The sequence below is a fragment of the Lonchura striata genome, chromosome 7, assembly GCF_046129695.1.
Source record: "Lonchura striata isolate bLonStr1 chromosome 7, bLonStr1.mat, whole genome shotgun sequence".
Classification (NCBI taxonomy): Eukaryota; Metazoa; Chordata; class Aves; order Passeriformes; family Estrildidae; genus Lonchura; species Lonchura striata.
The window spans coordinates 13031363-13048634 of NC_134609.1; the positions used below are offsets into that span (position 1 = coordinate 13031363).

A 17272-nucleotide genomic window follows, 5' to 3' on the forward strand; every position below is an offset into this window, starting at 1 on the left:
TTGCTCCAGGCTGGAGACTATTGGCCTGGGAGATGCTGCACCGGGGCACTCCTGCGTGTGGCTGCCTGTCGGAGGCTTGTCCTGCCTGCTAGCAGGGAGCGGGCGAGGAGCGCCGGGCTCCGGACCCCGGCCGCCGGCCGCCCTCGGGAGGCCTGCCCCGGAGCGGCCCTGCCCGGGGAGGCGCGGCGGAGCGGGCGCTGCTGGCCCGGGGCGGGGCGCGCCCGGCGGGCGGGCGGGGCGCGCCCGGCGGGCGGGCGGGGCGCGCCCGGCGGGCGGGCGGGGCGGGCCGGGCCGGGCCGGGCGGGCGGCGGCGCTGCCGGAGCCGCCGCGAGGTGCAGCGCGCACATGGGGACGCACCGCATCGTGCTCTCGGGCCCCGGGCCCTGGGGCTTCCGCCTGGTGGGCGGCCGCGACTTCGAGCAGCCCCTCGCCATCTCCCGGGTAGGCTGGCCTGCGGCGGGCGGCGCTGGGGGCGGCCGGGGTCGGCTCGAGCTGGCAGGTGGCACAACGGCAAAGCCGGGGCGGCGGGTGGGGTTGTCTTTTTCTCCCCTTGTTTTTTAGTTCTTTTGGGGTTTTTGCGTTTACGGAGAAATCGGTGGTGGCACACTCAGCCCCTTCACCTGTAGCAGACCGGGGTCTTCGCTTCCCACCGAACCTCCGTCCTCAGCCTGTCCATGGGGACCCTGCAGGCAGTAGGGATCTCCTCAGCCCCTGGTTCGGGTTTGGCAGCCCATCCTGTGGGAGCCCGTCTCCTCGAAGTGGGCTGAATACTTGCCTGTCTTTGCTTGCCATGTATAGTTAAGAGCCTTTGTTCACAGAAGCCATGTTAAGGTGTGTTTGCTGCCTCTGCTCGTCTCTGTTCGAAGTCCTTCTTGCCCCCACTTGAAGAGAAATTAGTTAGGAAATGGCAAAAATTTTGCATCGGATCAGTTTTAGCGTTGTAGATGGCTTTTCCCTGCTGTGCCCCAGCGCTTGCCTGCAAGACGCCGGTGTGGCTGCCCCGCTGTCCCCACCTGCCCCGCAGGTGCCGGGCCGGGCCGGGCCCTGCCCCGCAGGCGGCCGCGGGCTCGGCTGCGCGCCCGAACTCCTGCTCGGCTTTGTGTGGGGTGCAGCGTGCGGAGACGGGCTGCAGGGCTCCCCTGTGGGAACGGCAACGAAGGGATTGCTCCTCGTTCCAGCAGTCCCTCGGCAAAACAGAGGCATCCGCGAACTGCTGTTAGCCTTGGGCTCTGGCATCTGCCACCATTGCACGATTTTTGAAGTGCCCGCATTCCCCAGGTGAGGAAGGGCCGTGGGAAGTGATATATACCAGAACTTGAATTTACGTGAATTTACTGCCCTTAAAGAAGACCAGGATAGTCAGACTTGTGAATTTTTATAAATGCCTCCTGTCACGGGATCTCCTGCCATGGGGTCCCACTGCCTGCAGGAGCCCAGGTGCCGTGGGGAGGGTGCCAGCTGCAGGAAGGGCAGAGCTCGCAAGTCCTGTTAAACCCACGGGGGGTGGGGGATGAGTTACTAGTTTTCTATGTAATCTCTTTCAATTACTGTAATAATGCTTCATTTTCCTAAAGCATTTTTGGGACGTGAAAGCAGCTTTACTGTAAGGGAAGTGATATTTACTTCATTGTTATGGTAATTATTGCCATTTCCTTCCAGCAAAAGACTCCTAAGCAGAACGGTGTCTAAAGCCCTACCTTGCTCTTACCTGGTCTTTGTCAATGCTTATAGGCACCTACCAAGGGACATAGATCAGCAAAAATAACCACCTCGTGAGAAATTCTGACCCTGGAGACTAAAATGTAATACAATAGCCTCTCCAATGATGGTGACGTAAATGCTGACAATTAGCAGCTCTTATCAGGGCTTTCTCTTCTGACCCCTCTGACACTTTTAATTTCCCCTCCCAGACTTCAAGTCATTAATCCTTCCTGTGGTTTGCTCCTGAGGCTCCTGGATTTCTCTCCTGGGCTAGGGAGTGAAATTCTTGGCAAGTCTTCCTCTTACCACGTAAAAAAAGATCTGATCCAGTTTTGACCTGTTTTAAAAAGTCTGTTCCTCCTTGTGTGATGACTTTACACATTCTTGCTTATTTTATTTGGTACCTGTGTTTTCACCAGAGACATTTCTGGCATGGAGCCCTTCCTCCCTCCCAGGATGGTGTGAGCTCTGGCCATAGCTCTGACATCTGCCAGGAGTTGTGAGGGACTTGGTCCTATTGTGGTGTGAGATAAAGGGGCTACCTAAGGCCAGTGAGAGGGTGGGGAGTCTGTAACCTGTGGTAAGAGCATTACCCTGGGAGCCTGGGAGGTTGCAGCTCTCCCTCCTCAGCTGTGTTTGCTTTGTGCTGTGGGCAGTGGGAGGTGGTGTGTGCACAGATGTGCTCATGAGGAGCACTCTTGGCAGGGGTGCACAGCGCGGGGCTGCCTGTCTGGGCATGGGGGAGAAGCAGCACCCGACGCTGAGCGCTGCAGTTTGGCTGTGCCATCTCTGGGGTCAGTGCCGTGCCAGGTAGCCACTGGAGCCTGTCCCAGGGATGCACTGATGGGATCACCATGCTGTTCCATGTGCTGGCATTGTGGGATGGATGCCAGGAGAGGCATAGACCTGAACTGGGTGTCTTGCAGCTCTCTTTGAACCAGGTGCTTAAATTCAGCCTGCATTGCCTGCCAGGAGAGCTCATGTTTGGCTTCTGGCACCATCATCCTTGTGCTGTTAAACTATAGAGTTTATCTTGGTATTTATGGCCCTCATCACCATTGTGCCTCAGCTTCTTGCTAGTGGCTTTTGGCCTCTCAAGCTCCCCAGTCACCTGGGGAGCAGCTGTACTTGAATGTAGTCACATTGGTGGGAGGCAGCACCAGAGGAAGTCATTGAAGCTTGGTGTTGCAGTCCTGGGTCCAAGAAGGATGAGGACCACTGTTGCCATGAGCATGGGAACCACCAGATCAGCCTGGCCAAGGGCTTCTGGCGGACAGTGGCTGCTTGGTACCAATGTCTGGTTGTGCCTTAGAGGAGCAGCAGATGAAAGATTGTGGCATTTCCACAACTGCTCTTACCTTGTCTTTTGTCACTGCCCTACCTCACTTTCCACTTGAAATATATATTTAAAACTCCTTCAGGCTCAAATACATCATGAGCATCTTTTTCTTGTTTTGTGAGAGCACTTCTGGTTTCTTGGTTGTGTTGGACGGGTCTTGCTAGAGACAACTGAGTATGGAGATTTCACAAGTGCTGCTTGCGAGACGTGGAGTTTCCCGTTTCTTTAGGATGGATGCTTCAAGATGTTTCTGGCTTACATTTCTTAGGGTTCTGGTAGACAGTTTATTGCAGTCTTTGTTCAGAAAAAAAAACAAACTTGTATTGATCAGTGTAATGAACTCTGAGCCAAAGCCTGCTGGATTTCCCTACAGGAGTAGGAAAGGCCATTGTCTTTACTGCTCTTTGTGTGATACTCTGCAGTGGGTCAGTGGAGTAGAATTTGAGAGAAGTTCTTTCTGAGACATGAATGCACATAATACATACAGGGTAATAGTTTCTGTAGAGCTGACCTATGCACAGGGTAGTTTCCAGTTAAATCCCATTGAGGCTGGGAGCTGATGGAAGAAGCAAGCAGCACATTGTATAAGCAGCCACTGATGGAATGGGGCTGTCTGAAAAACAGTGGAGTTGACAGACCCCATCTCCCTCCATTCCTCAGGTGACATGAGCTGTTGACTGGTTGCATTTGATTTTGATGAACATTGAGGCTTTTTGTTTCCAGCTGAATGCATGGAACTGTCTGATAAACCTTTTTATTGATGTGGTTTGTGGTAGCAATCTTGAGCATCTGACCCAAAATATGGGCAGAGCAGATGTTTGCTGTTTTGTCATGTCAAAAACCTCTCATCTCCATTAAGGTTGGGTGTCTCTTGGAGTCTGTAAAACTGGACATTTTCTTATAAAACCAGTTTTCCAATGAAAAAGCTATTTCAAGACAGACCAGTTCTGTAAATACATTAAAAAGATGAAATCCCAATGTGATGCTTGTTGCTGATTTTGACCACTGTAAAATGAATTCATCCCTGCTTATTCTGATATTTTATCTATTTGTGGTATTTTAAAAACTGAATTTATATAAAATACAGAATTGGATCATAATTGGGTATTTGAGTGTGTTTGTTTTCTTTTTAAGCATGGCCCTCTGAACCAGCTTTATAAACTTAAAGCTTGATTTAGTGGTAAAACTGGACTTGATGGTCTGCAATCAATCATGGGACTGAATCCTGTGGTGTGAAAAGATACCAGGTTTCTCTTTGGTACCAGCTGATATCCTTATCCTGTCAGCCAGTAACCCTTGTAGGAAGCAGCTGAGCAAAGGCATCCCAGAGCCAGTGGTGAGGGAGAGCCCTGCTGGTAGGGGACACCCTGCTAATGGGGTCTCTTGATGGGATGGATGGAGACTGCCTTCCCTCTGGTGCATGCCAGGGCTTAGCTGAGGGGCACAAGTGACTGCCTTGGGAGCGGCTTCAGCCTCTTCCCCAGTGGCTGCAGGTTATTTTTCTGAGATGTGAGGACAGCTGGGGCTTTCCAGGCAGCCCTTTGCTCCCAGAGTGGAACCTTTTGGCTCTCCCTCTGCCAAAGGAAATATGGGGTGTGGTGGATGTGATAGGATTTAGGGTTGGGCTGGCCTTCCTCCCCAGCCTGGAAAGCCTTGGCTGGTCCCCAGTCTGCACACCTATGACTGCAGTTCCTCTGCCACACGGTCCAGCTCTTGTGCCCATGACTGCAAATCTCAGCATTGTGCTGGGGTCTTGTTCTGAGGCTGTCTGGGCAGAGGGAGGCAGCTGGGGACAGCTGCTGGGCTTTATAGGAAGGTGAAGGTGGCTTTATGATTCCTGCTCGGATGTTTGCCTGGCTGCGGGTGGGGCAGGGGCTGTGCCACACCAGGCAGAGCTGCTGCAGAACTGCACAGCTGATAAGGGCCTGATAAGGGAACAGTGGTCATTAGTGTCACCTGCCAAGAGCTTCTGGCCCTGCAGAAGTGGCTGGGTTGGTGTTTAGAGGACAGCAGAATGCCTTGTGCCTTTGCCTGGTGGGAGTCCTGTCTGCTGTGTCAGAGCACACCAGGTTGTGAAGAGCAAAGTTTGTGCCCCTACAGATTTTGAAATCAACATCAATCCTGGCAGTTTCCTGGAAAAATCCTGTGCTTCAAAGCCGGTTTCCTGAGTCGGGGGGGGGGGGGGGGGGGGCACTTTTACTTTGAAAAAAACTTTTGCAAGTTTTGGGATGCTAATCAAGTGCCTTATAGCAGAGCTACATGGAGGAGCAGTACTCTTGTCTTTCCTAGGATCCAGGGTTCTCTTTTCCTCAGCTCACATAATCAGACTAATTTGTTGATGTCACCCAAACTTTGGAGTTCCCTTTTCTCTGTACCTCTCTTTGTGACCAGTACAATCTTTTTTGATGATGTCCGAGCCATCTTGTTCTGGGTGAGTTCCCCAAAGGGCCTAAAGAGTGAACTCTACATTTGGAGTGAATGTATGTACCAGCCTCAACATTATGTGAGGGCTTTAAGCCCTAGAACTTCAGGTGACAAAAGCAAATGCTGGACTTCCTGGGAGGAAGAAAGCTCATTTTGTTCCCAGGTGTCAAGTTATGTATGGCTGCAGGCTTCTTGGTACCTTTCGCCCTCCAAAATCACTTTGTCCATCAAGAAATGTATAGGATACGTAAAACGAATTGGATTTGAAGGGTGCAGCATCAAAATAACAGGAGATTTTCTTTTTTTTCAGTATAAACAGGGAAATTATAGGAGCCCTTAACTACATAAATAATTGATGTTTTTTCTGGACTACAGTATCTTAGATGGTTGCTGATTACTGGATGTGTTGATTTATTTAGAGGATGAAATAAACCATCAGGAAAGACTCAGCTGTTTTTGAGACCTTGTAAAAAAATCTCTTGTTTGTTTGTTTTAATTTGAGACATGCTGCGAAAGAAGCTGTGAGGCTGAGTAACTCCTTGACTACCACGTGAGCATCTGTCTGAGCAAATCCCCTCACCCATGTCTTTTTATACCATGTTACTAAGGTCAGCCCTCTCTGTGCAGTGTCTGATTGCCCTTTCTGTGTTAACACAGCTCCTCTGGCTGTCAGGGTGGGGCATGAAGGCAGGCAGGGGGGTGAGGGCCGGGCTGCCAGAGGAGTTGTGCTGTGGATGTCCAGACCCCGCTGCCCTGGGCTGGTGCTCAGGGGTTTCACCAGCCAGAGGTATGATCCCCTTCTCCTTCTTGTCTCCTGGTGATGTGATCTGGGCCAGCCAGTGAGGCTTGGGCTGCAGCCTTGCCAGACTAATGGTGCAGAGAACAGGAGCAGCATTGAAGGGAACTCTCTTGGAGCCAGTTGTAAGGCATATCATTCCTGCTCCCCTAAAGAGAAGGGGTGGAGAATGTGCTTGTCTGAATTTTCTCATAGCCTCTGATCTTTGCTGACCCAGCTGCATGCTTTTGCTGGGAGAAACTTCGACTGTTTAGCATAACACTCCAGTGCTGAGGACGTTACTCATGGTAAAAGAGCAGTATGTGTGGGTGGGGAGGATTAAAGTGAATGTCAGAGATGTCTGGCTGCCACTGGTGGCCTTGGAAATATGTTGCTTCATGTCTTGTCCTTTCCAGCAACGACCCAGCTGGGTTTTAGGTGCAGTTTCTCCAGATCTTTTTTCTTGGCTGATGTTAATTTCCTCATTTCTTATCTCTTCATCACTTCTTGCAATGTGTTTAGGTGTGGAGTGATGAGTGATGCCGGAGGCTGCAGGGTCTGTGAGAAACTGTGAAGAGCTGACAGAGTGAGCTTGTAGGGTGCCAGAAGGATGAGGGGAGAAGGCCAGAAAAAATTGAATGAATTTTAGGCCCACCCATCTATCTTGACTCACAGGGAGCTGAGTTATGCTGCTTTTCATAAAAATGCTTCCCACCCTTCCTCCCTCTCATTTGCTGTGGGCAGCAGCTTCCCTCCGTACACCCACTGCTGCCTCTTGGATCCTTGCCTGCAGGAGGGAAAAAGGCACCATATACCCCTGTCCAGGGACTGCAAAGCTTGTTAGATAGCATGTATGGAGGGAATTACATCAAATATAAAATTTAGTTGTGTTTGGCAAGCTCTGGATCAGACAAAAGTTTTATGAAGAGACCCTGGGAGCTGAATAAGCAGCCATATGTTTTCCTGCTGCTAAATCAAAGTGTTTTCTACTGTAAGTGCACTTGCCCAAAGACTTTCTGAAGACTGGCTATTTCATAGCACTTTCTTTGCTGCTTGGCCACCAGTGCAAGCAGGTAATAGCAAGCAAGCTGCCTGGGAGATGGTCATCTGAGCTGTGCAAAATCCTGGTGGTGTTGGCAAGATGGAGCCCGAAGTGTGTGTGCAAGAGGGCACATGTGCACAAAGCTTCACTTTGTAGTATAAGAAAGTAGTGTAGTTTTTTCTTCTATCCAAACCAATCCTGAATCTGTAGAACCTGTTTTTAAAAAAGATGTCCAAGCCTATAACTGATCTAAACTGTTACCTACTACATTTAGTTTTGCGTAAGTAAAGAGTGCACAATCAAATCTACAGATTGTGGGTATTATTTGTTTCTTCCATGTATTGGCACATGTGTCTGAGCTGGTATCAAGGACATAAGTTGTAAGTATCTAGAATATTTCTATGGTAGCCCAGATTTCTTACACAGAACACCACCCAAACATAGAATCACCATTAGCACACTGTGGGACCTATTTTGGATACAGTATGAATCAGTGCTGCTCTGCCTGTCTCATCATTGTCTGTTCAACAGCAAAATGACCTACTGGCAGTGTTACCCAATTGCCTGGCAACAATCACCTCAGGGTAGGGCATGCCTCCTTTCCAAAGGAAGCCTTCGGGCATGTTGTTATAAGGTGTGCAGAGTTTTACTCACCCGACCGTGGTGTCTCCGGAACTGGGAGGTTCCTGGTGCCTGATGAGTCTGCCCATGTTCCCATCTGCTCAACCCCAGTGGAGGAAGCCCAAACCAAGTCAGGGAGCTCTTTTGAAGGACACAAGAGACTATGCCTTTGCACAAGCTGTAACTTGTACAAGGCTGTGTTTGCTGGTTTTGTTCCTTGCAGTGCCTTTCAGCCCTTCTTGCCTATCCATGCAGAAGTGCAGCTTTATCTGCTCAATACTGCCTCACCCACCTGTACAAGATGTGCAAGGCACTGCCTGCTGTTCCCTTGTCTCCTGCTGGTCTCTGCTCCATGCTCAGTGAAGAGGGAAGGTTAAGAGAGGTTGGGGCAAAACTTAGATCATCTGAGAACAGAAGCAAAGCAGTTTCAGGTGCAAAATTTACTGGATCCCTGCTTGCCTGAAGTTTTCGTTCATTTTTGGAGTCCTTTTGTGTAAGCTGGCTGATAGATGCCAGTGCTCTGAGCACATCTGCCTGCTTTATTCCCAGCGACATGCTTGCCCCTGCTGCTTCCCATGGACCAGGCAGGGATGTGACAAAAATAAAAGCAGGAAAATATCACAGTAGCAGCTCTGTGCTCCTCACTTAATAGCAGAAACGCCTTTTGCTTGGCAGCACTGAGATAAGCCCAGACCTTACTGGGAGGGGGGAAGGGAAGATTATTAGTAGCTATAAATCATTCTAAAAGGATGGGGGATGGGTTCCCTCCATACCCTGCCCTTGTGCAGACATGTTTGCTGTGAGCAGTCCTGGCAGACAGTATGAGCTGCATACTCATACTGTTGTAGGCAGCAGTTTGTCAAAGGTTGCATTTCAGGCAAGTTATTTCCAGAAGTAGCTGGATTTTAAAACATGTTTACTTTTGCCAGATGCACTTCTCTTTTATATTTTTGTGCAACCTTGTAGTTTGTCCTTAGGGGAGAGGATTATGTCAGTACCTGAGTGCATGGAATACCTTTGTGCTGCCAGTGGCTCTTATGTGATGGAGAAGAGCACTCGAACTTCAAATTCCTCTGAAGTGGACACAGAAGGGAACTGACACCACAAGCACTGGCAATGAACTGAGATGTCACTGTGAATGCCAGCTGCTTTTCCTGGTGGCTCTTGGAGTTTCTTCAGGAAGCTTCAGTATTTCCGTGTTCCTGGCTGTTGTGGCTTTGCTGTTGCTGGTGATACACAATTGCTTCTAGCAGTCTATCACACATTGTATAGTTATCAGTCTTGAAATGCAGCAAGCTGTATGGCTCAGTCTCCAGCAGTGTTCCAGTGCTGGCATTAATCCACTGTTGTTCTTGACCCTTTGGCAGTTTATCTGATTGACAGGGAATCATGGTAACAGTGTACTATGCTTGGTGTTCCTTACAGGGGTGAGTAACATGCCTCTCTCCCTTCTTTGGTAGCAGAGGAAATAAAGGCCCCAAGAAACCAAGTGACTCAGTTAAGGTCCAGAGATCAGGAGAGGACCCACACTGTGTTTCCTGAAGGCTCCTTTTGATTTAATGATATCCTTAGGGATATGTCTTATGGATTTTATGACAGCTCTCAAATCTGGTGGGACTGTAGGCAGCTGTCAGTGCTCAGGATTTCTTCAGAGCTGCGAACTATCTCCATGTGCAGGTTTTGGCTGGGGTAGAATTGTTTACAGTGGCTGGTAAGGGGGTGTGTTTAGGATTTGTGCTGAGCACAGGGTTGATAATACAGAGATGCTTTTGTTATTGCTGAGCAGGGCTTACACAGAGCCAAAGCCTTTTCTGCTTTTTGCACTGCCATGCTGGTGAGGAGTCTGGGGATGCAGGGGAGGCTGAGAGGAGACACAGCTGGGACAGCTGCCTCTGACTGACCAAAGGGATATTCCAGACCACATGATATCATGCCCAGTATATAAAAAGGGGGAGGGAGATGTTTGGAGCGATATTGTTTGTCTTCCCAAGTAGCCATTATTCATAATGGGGCTCTGCACTCCTGGGGATGGCTGAACACCTGCCTGCCCATGGGAAGGAGTGAATTCATTCCTTGTTCTGCTTTGCTTGTGTGTGTGGCTTTTGCTTTCCCTATTAAACTGTCTTTATCTCAGCCCAGAGGTTTTAACTTCTACTCTCTACCCTGGTCCTGCAGGTGGGGGAGTGAGTGAGCAGGTGAGTGGGTCTTGGCTTCTGGCTGGTGTTGAACCACAATACCCCATCACAAGGTTTACAGGAGGTACTTTCAAGGCAATGAATCCAGTGGAGTGGCTGCAGATTGCACTCAATGCCCTCAACAGGTCACCGGTCAGCTGGGGGCTGCAGCTTGGCAGGTGATGATCTTCACATGTAAATCAGATTTTCTGTATCCATTTGGTGCTTTGTTTGGTATTTTTATCAGCACTTCCTCTGTCAGTTCAAGGACTGCTTGCAGCATTCAAAGTGGCATGCAAGTCATTCACTATTGGTCGACCCATCTGAAGCTCTTTGGATTAATGTTGAGCACCTTGGTCAGCTTGGACATCTGTGAACCACTTCTATGTCCTTCCTTTTTCCATGAAACGCTTTCCTAGTAGAGAGGTGAAAAAAGAAAAACATCTTGTGATTTTTCTTCTGGTTGGGGAAAATAGTCCACTGCAGCTGTGAGGAGACATGCTGTGAACAGCTTCAGATTTGACCCAGAGAAAACAGTGATTGCTTCTAGTGTATGACACCTCTAGACAGGGAGTGTTTCCCCGGGGGCAATGATTTGCCAACCAAACCCTAGTTAAGAGGGATTTCTAAATCTTGTGAATGGTATTTAAGTCTGAAAGCTCTGCTGGGTTTGCTCAGCTGCTTTCCAGCATGCTGAAACCTAGCATGAATGTGTAGAATGAATACCAGTTGTAATGGAGTCATAAATGAGCTATGTCTCAGCTGCAAGACATGTTTTAATCTGTACTCATGTCTGGGAGCAGTCCACCCTTCTCATTTCCTCTGCCTATTAAATAAGGGACGAAAGCCCATAGAAATCATTACACTCCTTTCACAAACTCATTCAAACTGCACAAAATCTTATGTAGTGTTTGCAAAGCTACAAACTTGATGTTATTTACCCTCTGCCCAGGCAATAATGTTGGCCCAAAGAGGTCTCAGTTGTTAAGAGGACACCTCTTTAAAAGAGGTAGGGTAAAATGAAGAAGCCATTTAGTTGATTTGTTTAATAATGCCAAGTTTTAGCTGGGACCTTTTTCATGAGGAGTGTCATACTGATGGCATTGCTGCATAGTGTCTTCTGTCTGGGACCACATGGAGAGGAAAGGGAGATGCAATATGGCAACAGGTATCCAGGTGAGCTGTGGTCAGGCAGGAGGGTTGGTACTTCTACTTTTTCAGACACTACTGACAGCTTGTGGTTTAAGGATGAAGTTTCTGATGCCTTTCCCCCTTTCAATCTCTGTGGATCATTCACTGCTTTGGGATTGATCTTGCTGAAGTCAGTAAATGTGTATTGCACCTGTTTCTGGGAAAAAGCATATTATTATTACAACGAAAGAAGCAATCCAAAATATTGAGCCCAAACCTTTCCTTCAAGGAAGAAAACAAACTAGATTGTAGTGCGGGCAAAACTGTTTGTGATTGGCATTGGTATTGCAATGACTCTGATACTCTTTTCTGTCACCTCTGTTCTTAGAGACTTGGACTTCTGTCTGTCCCCAGCACCTTTTGTTTCAGAGAGCTCTTCTCTGTCCAGGAAAGTTGCTTTCTTTATGATCTTGCTCTCTAGCATGAGAATTGTCTTGAGTGAAAATACTATTTCTGTTATTTACCTGTTGTCCTCTCTGCAGATTTCTATCTATGGGTGCCAAAACAAAATCCTTTATCTAAAAGAGCTAGATGGATTTCTTCTGAGAATTTACTTTCATTAATTTTACCTTCTTTGCTTCCAGGTGCCAATGAGAAAAAACACAACTTCTCCAACTCCTTTTTAAATATTGCTATGGAAATCTCCTCCCTGGAAAGTCCATTCACTCTTTTTGTTTTCTCTTAGGTGACTCCAGGCAGCAAAGCTGCAATAGCCAACTTGTGTATAGGAGACCAGATCATAGCCATTGATGGAGTGAATACAGATAACATGACGCACCTTGAGGCACAAAACAAAATCAAGGCTTGCACAGATGAACTGACTCTGACAGTCAGCAGGTACGTAGCTGAGCAAGACTGGGGCTGGAGAGAGGGAGGATTGCAGGGTGGGCAGTAGCTGTGTTTTAGTTTGACAGTACACCTCTCACCTCTCTGGCTGGTTTAATTTGACCTCTTAGTGCTTTGTCTGGCAGGTGCTGGCTAGCAAGAAGGAACTGCATTTCATCCTTTAATCCCAATGCTGCTTGCATTTGCTGCACTTTGATCTTAGGAAAACAACTTTCCAAATGAGAATTGGCTGGTAATTTACGGCAGGGTCTGTCAGCTTACTTTGTGTCTCCTGACAGCAAGAAACCAACGATAGTCTCATGAAAACTTCACTCATAGCAGAGGAGGTGCAACCAGAGATGCCCTTCCTTCCTGTTGCACTCCTTTAGCAGTTAAAAATATATGCTTATGTGTTGTTCCAAGCGATTAATTGCCTGGTTTCTGCCAAGCACAGACTCAGAAATGTTGTACATTTTGAAGCCTCTTGATCAAACAGCACTGTCAGCCTCAAAGAGTGATGGCCCAGCCTGCAATGAAGTTCCTCTTAGGCATCGGTGTCTTCATGTCCTGAAAAACTAAAGGCAGCTGAGCCACTATTTCTGCCACTAGTGTAGAGCACTGGCTGGCTTCAGCCTTCCCACCATCTTGAACTGCAGAGCAATGGACAGCTTCATTCCTTTCCCCAGCCATGCTTTGTTCTTGGGCCATCTTTGTACGGAGATGGAGTGGAGATGGGAAGGCAGAGCTCTGCTTTGCATGGACCTGTTGCTACTTAAAAGAACTGCAGCCTGGTTTTTTTGAGGGTGCTGGGGATTTATCCTTCCTTTTGGTGTGAATTGCAGCTGCAGGTACTGGTGCTTTTCAAAGTCAGGTGGTAGATGCAGTATGGCATTTCTAGTTGCTCTGGAGCAAGTTTTTCCTGTGCCTGCCTTTCCTAAGAATGATCATCCATCAGTTTCAGGGCAGATACAGGGGAAGTGCTTTCAAAAGGAGTGCAAAAGCATGCCTTAAATGATACAATGGTTTGGTTGTTCAGGGCTTTTCTGTGATGAACAGAAATCTTTACCGTGGCTTGGACAATGCCAGGAGTTCAGCAGGCATTTCCCAGTTCAGGAAGAAGTGATGGGTCTTGGCCAAAAAAAATGCCTGACGGTTCATTAAGGGAATTCACAGATGGAAGAACGGACCACATTGCAGGCAGTGTGAATGGGCAGTGAACATTGCAGCAGCCTGTAAACCCCAGAGTTTCTCATACTGGCCTTGAATTTAGCAGCATATAATCTTCCTGGAAAGGGGTGTTCCTTCTATCCAAAATCCAGCTGCTTGACTTGGCAAACTATTGCCATGTGGTTCTGGCTGGGAAAGAGGAAGGGAGGCAAGGGTTCTTTCAGCCTGTGGGCAAGTTCACTCTTACAGATCATTGAGTCTGGAAAATGTGTTTGCTAATGTTAATTACAAAGTCATTACATTTATAGCTACCCTATGCACATTTCATTTGCCTTGGGCTTGGAAGCTGCCATTTCTTGGAAGCTGGGACAGATTTCTAGCTGGATCTGCAACTGTGTAAAATTGTGCAGGGGCTTTCAGTTTACACTACTCAACTCTTTCAAGACCCTCTTTCAATGAAGTAGCATGAGTGTGTGTTGGATGCCTCTGCTGCTGTATTGATCACTGAGTTCTGCTGACAGAAGGCCAGGAAGAGTGTCAAAATGCAAGAATGTGAAAGCAGTGATCTGACTTCTTACACTTTAGAGCTTGATATTACTACCCATTGCTCTATGGAAAATCTGTGTGCATCATGTTGTCTTTCCTGGTTGTACTCTGTTGAGAATATTTTATCCCTAATGCCCAGTGTCCTTCTAGGCCTCCATAATTGTGTTGGTCAGAAGTGCTGTGTAGTCTTTATTGCTGAGGGAGGAGCACTTCTTTACTTTACAATCTAAGGCCTTAAAATGAAAGGCCTTGAGATGATGTGTAGAGAGGTGACAGAGAAAGCATTTTAAAAGACTTGGAGCCATACTTCATCTTCCCGCTCAGCTTGAGATGGGGGAAGTGGGTGAGGAAAGCAGATTGTGGTGTGGTGATGATCCCTCCTCTGTGAAGAAGGGAAGGGCATTGTCATGGGGGTGGAGAGGTTGGAAGGCTCTTGGGGAAAATGAGTGCCACCTGGCCAAGTGGTATGGCTTGGGCTTTCTGAGCTTTGATGGTCACAGCTCTGCACTAAGGCTTGACCATACAGTTGGTGAGGAGGACTCACAATACAGTCAGGTCAGAGCTGGAAGTTTTTTCTATGTCAAAGTAGCTCTGTAAGTAGTTGGCTGAGTATGAAAAGGAGTGTATATCATTTGCACTGCAACACCACCAACGCTTGGGTCTGGTCTCCACTCTGTGAAGTTGTAGCTCGTTAGCTGAATCAGATGTACCAAGGAGCTGTGCTGGCACAGATCGTTGCTCTGACAGAGCAGCATCTCTGTGGGTTAGAACATTACACAGCTGGTGTGAGAATGTGCCCAGCTGTGCCAGATTTTCTGGAGTGAGAATTCTTCCCAGTCCTCCTTTTCTACTCACCATTGGAGAGATGTCTTGTGAAAGCATAAATCCTTAGTGATTTTCAAATTGCTAGCTGATGAATTTTGAATGACTTACCCATGCTAAATATTCTCTTACCTGCATTCAGTGTGGCAACAAGGTTGTGCCAGGTGCATTTCATTCAGAGGTCTGAGCTCACACCAGGTGTTTCAGTTTCACCAAAGGATCAGCACTTTTGTGACAGTGGAGACTTCATTTGTGACTGTGCTGTACATGTGATGAGTGTATGTGGTTTGATGACTCTAGCTGATGAATTATTGCAAGACAAATCTTTAAAGGATAATGTATACAATGGAGGTATCTCTGCTGCAGAAAGCCTTTAAAAGCTGCAAGTAGCTGGAAGCTAGGAGAGTGTTTCATGGAAGTGTTATGCTTGTCTTTTTCGTCTGCTCTTCTGTGAACCAAAACAATATTTATACGTGTGTATTCTTCAAATAGGCAACTCTCTTCTCTTTTAGTGATAGCCAAGCAGTTAAGATGTTTTCATGTTTGGCTTACTAATGATTATTTAAGCGAAGTGTAAATATAGAGAATTGAAAGGACTTAAACACTTCTGGTAAAGGAAATGCTGTTTGCACTGTATGCTTGATTGTGTATATCAACAGCATTCCAATGTTTCCTGTTTCGCTATTTTTCTTAGCGATGGTTAACAGTCCAAAAATATTTCAGACCAGATTGTAGGCAGGAAATCTTGTCTAACACAAGTCACCATTAAAAACGTATCAACTTTCTAGCTGAAGAAAACATGCCTGGTCTGCTTTTTCACCCAAAGGGGCAAATGTAATTTCCTAGGATTTAAAACCCAGGCACAAATTGCTTTCTTTGAGTACTCTTTCCTAAGTGGCACTGCCAAGTGCTTTGCTGTTCGACTTGTGAACAGAGTTGGAAGGGTCTGTCTTCTGCCTCGAAAGTGGGTGCTCAACAATGTTGCCATAGATAACAAATTCCCATTGAACTCACTGTGTCCAGCAGCTCCCACTCTTTTCTGAGCCTGTTTCTTCATTCGTTTTGCTTTTGTTTCAAGAGTAATGTAGTTATCAAGAAACCAAAGTAAAGGTTCCATTATTGTCTTCAGCAGTATACAATCAAGCTCAAAACAGTCAACTCAAGCCTACTTAGTTCCTGAACTGAGAAATTCACAGGGAAATTTTTGTGTCTTTCCATAGGAAAAATTAAGTTTGAATATTTTAGAAGAGCTGTTCTTCTTATTTCCATTTTGTTTGTTTTTTTTTTTTAAATTAGGCTGTGAACATCACTGCACTGACATGTTAGGGTCGAGCAAAGCCTCGCCCAGTTCTGCTCTCCATTAATGGGGGTAAGCAGCAAGATATGTCTGACAACTATCAACTTTCTTGAGAAATTTAGTGTATTTTGAGTAAGATGCTTCCCCTGACAAAGAACATTTAAAACAAAGAAGAAACAGGAGAAACAGATACTCCTACCACAAAATTCACAGGTAGTCAAATGATCTAGGCATCACCCATGACAGTGGAAGTGCTCATGATGAATTTGACACACAGCTCTGTTGTGGCTGCAGATGTACAAAAGCAGACAAATGTTTGTTGCAGCACAGGTGAAAATTATTTCTAAAACAAATGGTTCTTTGCCTCTGGCTGTAGTCATGAGTGGTGAAACTGCGACCCTGAGCAAGTCAAAGGTAAAGTGTATATTTATATAAGACTTTTTTTCAACAAAGAAAGTGTTCTTGTAGTGAGTCTGTCCTTCCCTTTGTGTCTGGAGGCAGTTTGGGGGTGGTAGAGGGGAATGTTTTTAAAAAAGGGTTGCAAATATGTAACATTCTGTTCTGCTCCCACTGTCATTTTCCTCAAATTTCAAGCTGTTTTTCTGACACTCTGCTGCCAGCTTATAATACATTAATGCACCTTTTTTATATGCAAAATAGTCTTTTAATTTGTTGAAAGTTCTGCCAAGGAGCGAAGCTATGTATTTGTTCTTTGAAAAGTGCTAGGATCAGGGAAGTCAGACCTGTTACCAGGACCTGTTAGATGGATTGTCAGAAAGGATCATGTGTAGATGCTTATAAAGAAGAGAGCACATGTGTCATGTCCTCTATATTTTATGTAGTAGGTCTGGTTGCCCTCTTGCTTGCTTCATGTGCTCTCAGGTCTGAGCTGTGGGGAATAGTTGCACAAAGCCACAATAGGCTTGGATTTCTGTTCTAGGAAGTTGGTGGAATCCGTTGACTCATTTAGGTTTGCTTTTTTGCTTCCTTGCCAAGAAGAATTTTCCAGTTCTGTCATCTTACTAATAATTCCTTTGGCCCTGGGAAAAGCCAGCTGCTCAGTGTGCAGCTATATAAGGCCATGCAGGTTGCCTGGCCCTCTGTGGCTGCTCCCAACCTCTCCATGGCCAGTGTCATGCTTCCAGCCCTTGTGGGTGCACGCCAGCAGCTTTTACTAACAACAGACACATTCAAATTCATTTTAGCATATCAAGATTGGTATTTATGGTGATTTTACAGCCTCTTTGATGAGGCAGTAAGAGTTAACTCTGCAGCTGGCTAGTTAGAAGAGTGTGAGTCTGATCAGTCAGGTGCATCTTAGCCTTTGTAGTTGTCATGAAAGTGCTCC

General features: G+C 46.9%; 1 protein-coding gene across 1 annotated transcript in view; it reads left to right on the forward strand.

The window, feature by feature from the left end:
* Window positions 1-296: 296 nt before the first annotated feature.
* PDLIM1 (PDZ and LIM domain 1) overlaps window positions 297-17272 on the forward strand; it is a 43401-nt gene continuing 26425 nt past the window's right edge. The window contains exons 1-2 of the mRNA XM_021548205.3: window positions 297-441; window positions 11953-12104. Of these exons, the coding sequence (XP_021403880.1) occupies window positions 346-441; window positions 11953-12104 (248 nt within the window). The 5' untranslated portion in view covers window positions 297-345. The remainder of the gene's footprint in view (window positions 442-11952; window positions 12105-17272) is intronic.